The sequence below is a fragment of the Haliotis rubra genome, unplaced genomic scaffold, assembly GCF_003918875.1.
Source record: "Haliotis rubra isolate DU_JTF1 unplaced genomic scaffold, ASM391887v1 Scf1401, whole genome shotgun sequence".
In the NCBI taxonomy this organism is placed as follows: domain Eukaryota; kingdom Metazoa; phylum Mollusca; class Gastropoda; order Lepetellida; family Haliotidae; genus Haliotis; species Haliotis rubra.
This window is the reverse complement of record NW_025765339.1, coordinates 14689-24333: the sequence shown is the minus strand read 5'-3', so window position 1 is coordinate 24333 and position 9645 is coordinate 14689. Positions and strand designations below refer to the sequence as shown.

At 42.9% G+C, this 9645-nt stretch overlaps 1 protein-coding gene across 1 annotated transcript; it reads right to left on the bottom strand.

The window, feature by feature from the left end:
- Positions 1 to 731: 731 nt before the first annotated feature.
- On the bottom strand, positions 732 to 7482 carry LOC124268909. The gene is made up of 7 exons (XM_046703930.1): positions 7193 to 7482; positions 4809 to 5094; positions 4027 to 4587; positions 3683 to 3807; positions 3101 to 3350; positions 2058 to 2141; positions 732 to 1424 (listed from the first exon to the last, which is right to left on the bottom strand). Exons 1-7 carry the CDS (start codon positions 7442 to 7444, stop codon positions 817 to 819), a joined length of 2166 nt encoding a protein of 721 aa, XP_046559886.1. The 5' UTR covers positions 7445 to 7482; the 3' UTR covers positions 732 to 816.
- Positions 7483 to 9645: the final 2163 nt, after the last annotated feature.

Below are 9645 nucleotides of genomic sequence, written 5' to 3'. Positions count from 1 at the left end.
TTTGATATATAGGCGAGTATATATGTACATGATTGTTGGCCTAAACTCCTATATATTCAATATATAGGGGAGTATATATGTACATGATTTTTGGCCTAAACTCCTATATATTTAATATATAGGGGAGTATATATGTACATGATTGTTGGCCTACACTCCTATATATTCAATATATAGGGGAGTATATATGTACAGGATTGTTGGCCTAAACTCCTATTTATTCAATATATAGGGGAGTATATATGTACATGATTGTTGGCCTAAACTCCTATATATTTAATATATAGTGGAGTATATATTTACAAAAGTGTTTGCCTAAACTCCTATATATTTAATATATAGGGGAGTATATATGTACAAGATTGTTGGCCTAAACGCCTATATATTCAATATATAGGGGAGTATATATGTACACGATTGTTGGCCTAAACTCCTATATATTCAAAATATAGGGGAGTATATATGTACACGATTGTTGGCCTAAACTCCTATATATTCAATATATAGGGGAGTATATATGTACATGATTGTTGGCCTAAACTTCTATATATTCAATATATAGGGTAGTATATATGTATATGATTCTTGGCCTAAACTCCTATGTATTCAATATATAGGGGAGTAGGCCTATATAGTATTATATAGGAACAGGAACATATTTCCATGATTGTGTATTAAAAAAAATAGGAATACACTTACAGATAATGGATTTATATTTATTCACAAAATCGGTGTTTGATGGTGAACAGTAGATTGTTAGATGATCACGTTAATTGACAGAACTGAAGGGTTACTCGTGGGTTCAAACATTGCCAGCTAAGCCCAGTTGCATGTCTTGATGGTATCGTCGTACACGAGGGGCGGCGCACACGACTGGACAACGACCACGCCGTTGTTTGTACACGTGATGTACTTGGTGCGGTCTGTGTGGGGGAATATTTGACCGTTGTTGTTGCTGTTGCAAGGGTTTGCGTCGGTCGTAGCTGCAGGTGGGGAAACACTGGTAGTATGGCCAGAAGGTTCCTTTGCCGGTTCCTGTGCCGGCTGCTGAGCTGATCCCGTGCTGTAGTAGCAAGTGTTGAGAGCAGAGTTCCACACCAGATCAGCGGGGCAGTCCCTGATCCAAGACTTCCCGAAGGTATCACACTGGATGTACTTGGAAGGGTTGGGAGGGTAGGGGAAGTAGAATTTACCATTGGCAATATTTTTTGGTGTGCAAGGATTGGATACGTCACAGGACACCCCTCCCTGGACTGGTTCAGCCCCACAACTGACTGTGCCAGGGTTGTACTGGGTTTTGCCGGGACATTGTGTCACGTACATGTTGCCCTGGGAGTCGCAGTGGATGAACTTGGTGGAGTCAGAGGGATGGGCGTGGTCACAGATGTTGCCAGGGGAGCAAGGGTTGCTGACGTTAGATGATTCTGGAACATTTACTTTGCTGATCAGATATTGTGAAGAAAATCACTTCTGCAATCATTATGCATCATAGTTGCTGTACGTAGTGTTGCTCTTTAGGTACATGCAAAGATGTACTTCAGACGTTCATGGGAGGGCAATTTAGTTCATTAGAGGGCATATACGTTCGTTGAAAGGCATTATAGTTCACGGTGGGGCATTTTAGTAGCATTCTGTTGCTTCATCTCACAGTAGAAATATACAATGAAGATACGGAGATGGTCTGATACACTACAACATTGGCCGTCTTCTGTACATACTTCATCACACCGCTGCTGCTGGTGTTATGAATAAAGGCTATTGTTTATTTAGATGCAGTCTTGTTTTGAAAGCTACTGCAAGCTGCATGTGCCAATGTCGAATATAACCAACTTGGTTTCTTAATGGAAAAAGGACAAAGTGTATCTCTAAACTTGTTAAAGTGACTTACGTTACATGTCTTCCATTACAACAACGTTGATATCATTTCTAACACTGCTTCACCAGATGAACACAAAGTGGAAACAAGGACACCTGTATCTCTATTAATTCAAACAAAATATTCATGACATAACTCACGAAGTCCAGCGCATGGTGAAATGTAATACTACTGTACATACCATCACAGCTGAATCCATTGTCCTCCAGGTCATCCTTTGTGCACTCTCTCTCAATCAGGCCCTCTCGACAGATGACCTCCACCTCTGAAAAGACAAATATAGGTGTCACAATCTCTCTCCATCAGGCCCTCTCGACAGATGACCTCCACCTCTGTATAGACAAATATAGGTGTTACCATCTCTCTCAATCAGGCCCTCTCGACAGATGACCTCCACCTCTGTATAGACAAATACAGGTGTTACTATCTGTCTCAATCAGGCCCTCTCGACAGATGACCTCCACCTCTGTATAGACAAATATAGGTGTTACTATCTCTCTCAATCAGGCCCTCTCGACAGATGACCTCCACCTCTGTATAGACAAATACAGGTGTTACTATCTCTCTCAATCAGGCCCTCTCGACAGATGACCTCCACCTCTGTATAGATAAATACAGGTGTTACTATCTCTCTCAATCAGGCCCTCTCGACAGATGACCTCCACCTCTCTATAGACAAATACAGGTGTTACTATCTCTCTCAATCAGACTCTCTCGACAGATGACCTCCACCTCTGTATAGATAAATACAGGTGTTACTATCTTTCTCAATCAGATCCTCTCGACAGATGACCTCCACCTCTATATAGACAAATACAGGTGTTGCTATCTCTCTCAATCAGGCCCTCTCGACAGAGGACCTCCACCTCTATATAGACAAATATAGGTGTTACTATCTCTCTCAATCAGGCCCTCTCGACAGATGACCTCCACCTCTGTATAGACAAATATAGGTGTTGCTATCTCTCTCAATCAGGCCCTCTCGACAGATGACCTCCACCTCTGTATAGACAAATATAGGTGTTACTATCTCTCTCAATCAGGCCCTCTCGACAGATGACCTCCACCTCTGTATAGACAAATATAGGTGTTACTATCTCTCTCAATCAGGCCCTCTCGACAGATGACCTCCACCTCTCTATAGACAAATACAGGTGTTACTATCTTTCTCAATCAGACTCTCTCGACAGATGACATCTGCTATTTTTCAATAAAGTGACCTACTTGATGGCAGCTGTGAAATTCCCACGCTAAAGCTTGCGTTGATGCAAGAAGGCATTTGATCAACGGTAAGAGGGAGTCGACTTCCTATGACAGTAATGTAGAGTGGTCTCCCCTTCATGGCCTTGTTGAAGTATATAACTCCCGGTTTGCCATCACTGGCGCTGTCCTTGGAGTCGTAGAAGGCGGGACCGGGACGAGGGGTGCTGTAGGAGGCGTACATTGCCAGGGTGCCACAGATAACCTCACCAACCTCAATAATCAAACATGATAGTTCGTATGAAGGTGAATCACAAGATCTGTCTTTTCGGCGTGATTATCAGATATTGTATGATATGATTATCAATAATGTATTACATGATTATCAGATATTGTATTATGTGATTATCAGATATTGTATTCCATGATTATCAGATATTGTATTACATGATTATCAGATATTGAACAAATTACATATCGGATGTTGCAGAGTTTAGGCATTTTGTTAAGCCCAGTACAAGGTACCCCTTCCCGTTACCTCTCCTAAAAACAAAAAGAAGGTAAAAAGCAAATTCTTTTATGGTCTGATGCGAAATTTACACTTACAATAACTTCGTCATCACCGTCATCCGGGGTTGCGGGGTCCTCCTCAACAACAAACGAGTCGTCTACGGTGATGTTCACTGGCAGGGGCGTCACGATAGGCGTGACTTTGTCAACAACAGTTGGCGCTGAAAACGAAAGTCATTGGAACTGGTAGACGTGTTGCTGATACAAGTAGAAGATTATTCACATCCCATATCTACCAACTAGCTGATAAATAGACCAACGATGAAAGCAAACGTCATGTACTGTCCCTATATGTATGTCTGATTCATAGCCAATGGCTACAGGTTTACCTTTCCACAGCAATGAACGCGGGTGAGTGTGTAGCACAAGGATTCGCCTACCTCCACAGGAGCTGTCCTTCAGTTGGTACAGCAGGCTGTCAATCTCTGTGAAGTCGTTCAGGATGATGACGTGGGTACAGTCAGGTTCGGTTGCCACGGCCTTCAGCTCGGATTCATCAATGTTTCCAATACCAACTGATATCATTGTTATGCGGTCGTCTTTAGCTTTAGAGGCCGCGCTGATGGTGGCTGTTTTACTGCTGGATCTGCCGTCTGTGAGGAGGATGGCTACCCGCTTGGCGTTAGGCCGGGCACCTGCTGCTGGGCTGAACAGGACGTCGACAGTGTGGAGGATGGCTGCAGCAGTGTTGGTGCCACCGCCGCTCTTTCTAATTGTACTTATAGAGTTTAACAAACTGTCCTTGGTGGTAAAGCTTTTAAAGAGAATATCCCCGCCGACATTCGAAGCATATTCAACAGTTGACACCTTCACGCCATCCTCCGATATGTCTAACTCTGACACTATGTCAGCGATGAAGTCAAGCATCCGCCTGAAGTCACTTGTGGAGACGCTCCCAGAACCATCCAGAATGAAAGCGAGATCAAGCTGTGTTCCGCAGTCTGAGTTGAAATTAATGATAACTTGAAAAAGCAATCATGTCCTATTTATGGCTACTAATGAGAAAAATGATTCAATATGCCGGCCATTAAGAAGCAAAACTGAACAACTGAATAATGAAATCATTTTGTTTTTTTAATTTTATTATAATACTTTTTATCTAATTAGTGACTCCTTATTGAACCTCGTATTCACGGACAATCAGTGTGTCTCTCCTACTTACCGATGCCTTTCAGTCCCTTAGCTTTAGCGATGAAGTCATCCATTGATCCTCCTGGTCTGAGGTTCGAAGCCCAGAACGTGGCTTGGCTAGTGACGTCACCAGGAAGGCTGCGACTGTTGTACTTCTTTATATACAGTGCCGCTGCCAAACCGGAATAGAGAGGCTTTCTCAGATCTGCCCAGGATGTACTGCGCCAGTCGATCTTGAAAGCTGACTGGATTGAGGCGCATTCAGCAGATATTGAGGACGCACAGGACGTGGTTTCCAGGAACTTGTCCTCGTCTATCTGAGGGAATGTAACGACGACGTGACGATGAACAACTGGTCTGTTGTATGATTGTGTAGATATAATCCAGTGACAGTAAAAGCGTATCATGGTTCATAAGTCACTGTATGTTGTGTAGATATAATCCAGTGACAGTAATAGCGTATCATGGTTCATAAGTCACTGTATGTTGTGTAGATATAATCCAGTGACAGTAATAGCGTATCATGGTTCATAAGTCACTGTATGTTGTGTAGATATAATCCAGTGACAGTAATAGCGTATCATGGTTCATAAGTCACTGTATGTTGTGTAGATATAATCCAGTGACAGTAATAGCGTATCATGGTTCATAAGTCACTGTATGTTGTGTAGATATAATCCAGTGACAGTAATAGCGTATCATGGTTCATAAGTCACAGTGTGTGTGTAGATATACTCCAGTGACAGTACTAGCGTATCATGGTTCATAAGTCACTGTGTGTGTGTGTAGATATAATCCAGTGACAGTACTAGCGTATCATGGTTCATAAGTCACTGTATGCTTGTGTAGATATAATCCAGTGACAACAATAGCGTATCATGGTTGATAAGTCACTGTGTGTGTTTGTAGATATAATCCAGTGACAGTAATAGCGTATCATGGTTCATAAGTCACAGTGTGTGTGTAGATATACTCCAGTGACAGTACTAGCGTATCATGGTTCATAAGTCACTGTGTGTGTGTGTAGATATAATCCAGTGACAGTACTAGCGTATCATGGTTCATAAGTCACTGTATGCTTGTGTAGATATAATCCAGTGACAACAATAGCGTATCATGGTTGATAAGTCACTGTGTGTGTTTGTAGATATAATCCAGTGACAGTAATAGCGTATCATGGTTCATAAGTCACAGTGTGTGTGTAGATATACTCCAGTGACAGTACTAGCGTATCATGGTTCATAAGTCACTGCATGTTTGTGTAGATATAATCCAGTGACAGTACTAGCGTATCATGGTTCATAAGTCACTGCAGTGACAGTACTAGCGTATCATGGTTGATAAGTCACTGCATGTTTGTTTAGATATAATCCAGTGACAGTAATAGCGTATCATGGTTCACAAGTCACTGTATGTTTGTGTAGATATAATCCAGTGACAGTACTAGCGTATCATGGTTCATAAGTCACTGCAGGGGCAGCACGTTGTGGGGTCATTCTCACTTACCCAGCACCTTTTGTTTTACATGACACATGTTAATAATTTACATCGCCTAATATCTATATCATATACATCGGTATAAGTGCAGGTCTGATGCTGTTAAATGTTGGGATGGTAAAAAATGGAAGGTATCGGCCTCGATTGTTGACGGACCATGTCCTTCAAACTGATGACACACTTGTTGATGGCAATCTGTCTGTCTACAATATGGTTGTGTTCGCCTCTACAGCGTTCTACAGGGTGCATTACTTCACAGAGTACTACAGCGTTCTACAGGATGCATTACATCACACAGTACTACAGCGTTCTACAGGATACTTTAATTTTCACAGTACTACAGGGTCCTACAGGATACTTCACTTCACACTGTACTACAGCGTCCTACATGATACTTTACTTCACACAGCACTACAGCGTTCTACAGGATGCTTTACTTCACACAGTACTACAGCGTCCTAAAGGATACTTCACTTCACAAAGTACTACAGCGTCCTACATGATGCCTTACTTCACACAGTACTACAGGGTCCTGCAGGATACGTTACTTCACACAGTACTACAGCATTCTACATGATAGTTTACTTCAGACACTACTACATCGTTCTACAGGATACTTTACTTCACACAGTACTACAGCGTTCTACAGGGTATTTTACTTCACTCAGTATCACAGCGTCCTACAGGGTACTTTACGTCACACAGTACTACAGCGTCTTACAGGATACTTTACTTCACACAGTACTACAGCGTTCTACAGGATACATTATTTGACTCAGTACTACAGCGTTCTACAGGGTACTTTACTTCACACAGTACTACAGCGTCCTACAGGATACTTTACTTCTCACAGTACTACAGCGTTCTACAGGATTCTTTACTTCACAGAGTACTACAGCCTTCTAGAAGATACTTTACCTGCCACAGTCCACCATCATAGCCTGGCCTGTATGTATCAGGATCTTCTCCGTCGGTTGTCTCCACGTAGGCCAGACGCCGCAGGAAGAGTCGGTCGTCCCCGAGGATGCAGTTAGATCTGATCCTGTCGACTGCAGCGTTGACAACCACGCTCCCGCCAGTCCCCGCAGTGAGGGTGAGATCCGCACCCCCGTTGGAAGCCAGCGTCACAGGCAAGAGGACAAACAGCAGCAAGTACAACATAGTCTTCATCTACCTCTACTGTGGTACCTGGATGCAACCGCGTATTTATACCCTTAATCACCCAACCAGGAAGATAAGTGTGCTCTGCCAGTGACGAAAAAAGACGACACGTTGAACAAACCAAAAGCGTTTTTATTAAATGATTTACAATTGAAATCTGTTCTTAAGATCTACGACATGATGGCATTGCCCCAAGTGGCGTTGTCAACCGTTTACTAAACAAACAAGTGGTCCCCCAGTCACAGGATGAGGCAGTTAATATATATCACTCTGTCTCATAAATATAAGTTGATCTGAAATCGAAAGTAACGAGTGGGTGATTCATTGGCGTATTTGTATGGCTATCTGTTGTATGTGTTGTACAACCTCAGTCGTACCAAGAGTAGACCCAATATGATGATAGCCGTTGCACAGTCGACGACATACAACTAGTGATTGATAGTATGACCAACGTACAACGGTTACCGTGAAAAATGATCCATCAAGTCCTCGAACCTATACTACAGTCGCATTACTAATTGCCATGTAACTGCATAAAGCATGCTGTCCTGTAGCACTAAGGCGTAGTGTGTGATGTCCTGTAGCACTATGGCATAGCGTTTGATGTCCTGTAGCACTAAGGCATAGTGTGTGATATCCTGTAGCACTAAGGCATAGTGTGTGATGTCCTGTAGCACTAAGGCATAGTGTGTGATGTCCTATAGCACAAAGGCATAGTGTGTGATATCCTGTAGCACTGAGGCATAGCGTGTGATATCCTGGAGCACTATGGCATAGTGTGTGATGTCCTGTAACACTAAGGCATAGTGTGTGATATCCTGTAGCACTGAGGCATAGTGTGATGTCCTGTAGCACTATGGCATAGCGTGTGATGTCCATGCGTGAACCATCACTGTGTAACCAGCCAGGATACGTCATGCACACATGCATCACTGTCTCGAGAAAATGCACAAGAAGTCAGAGGTGGTGTTCATCAACCCATGCTTGTCGTAAGAGGCGACACAGGGTTCAGGCAGTCAGGCTCGACAACTTGGTTGACACAAATTTGACATAATAATGACATATATTTACATTGCGTATTTTAACGTGTTTTCCAATTGACTTGTCTTTGCGTGTGTTACTGACGGATGTAACAGGTGGGGCAGGATACGTTCATCTTCTCGGGTACTGTTGTTTATTTGACACTGGAAGATGAAACAAACACAACATATATACGCAGTGTGGTGAAGAGATGACTTGACTTGAGTGGAATAGGCTGAGACATATGGAGCACTAGTGTCAGGCAGGTGAGTGAGTGAGTGAGTTTCTACAATATTCCAGTAATATCACGGCGGGGGACACCCGAAATGAACTTCACACATTGGGTTGTCGGGCGAACGCTATAACCACTAGGCTACCCTAGCGCCCCTACGACATGGGAAGGAGTACTACACCCAAGACATTGCTGTCACGTTGTCGGTAGAATAATATATTTCGTCTGTTCTTCAAAGCCTGTACACTTAAGGAGTGTGTCGCAACCTGACAACCTCCCCCACCCCTCATCCCCCTTCCCCCCCACACACACCCACACACTCACAAAACCCATACGTGTCTTTTTCCATTTATGACTTGGGTTGTCGAGAATCAACAAGGGATGGTGTAAATCCTGCTAAGGTCCATGCAGGTAACAAAAGTTCTGTAAGGCCCCCATGGTCCCTAGTATGGTGATCTATCACCCTTTTTTGTGATAGGTCGTGTGTGGAAATATTGTTTTATGGTTGTGTGCTAGCGTTGCATGTAACTATGTGATATTCTAGTTATTTTACTGTCCATTGTCGACAGATATATATATATATATTATGTTAGTTTTAATTAATACAACCTTTGCTAGTCACGAAATGGCTAAAATATTGCAGATGTGACTTTAAATGTTAACTCACTCACTCACACTAAGGCGCGTCGCCACCACCACCACCACCCCACCCCACACACCCCACCCCCACCCCACCCCACTTCCCACCACTTTCGCTCTCTCTAGAATTTGGCGAGTAAACAAGAGAATACAATAGATATCAGCAACGTTGTCTGCTATTTCGTGTAAACCAACACTTCCTGGTCCCACTTACACGTGTAACAAGCTGTCACAAGCAACATGCTGTCGATACCAGATCCGGGTTCTTGCAACAAGTACTATATTTATATGTATATGGTCCTTACAGTGAGAGATAATA

Coding starts and splice junctions, on each gene's coding strand:
- LOC124268909 (XM_046703930.1), bottom strand. CDS start 7,444: ATGAAGACTATGTTGTACTTGCTGCTGTTTGTCCTCTTGCCTGTGACG. Junction 5,095..7,192: donor ATGATGGTGGACTGTGGCAG/GTAAAGTATCTT, acceptor ACATTCCCTCAG/ATAGACGAGGACAAGTTCCT. Junction 3,351..3,682: donor ACGGTGATGACGAAGTTATT/GTAAGTGTAAAT, acceptor TTGATTATTGAG/GTTGGTGAGGTTATCTGTGG.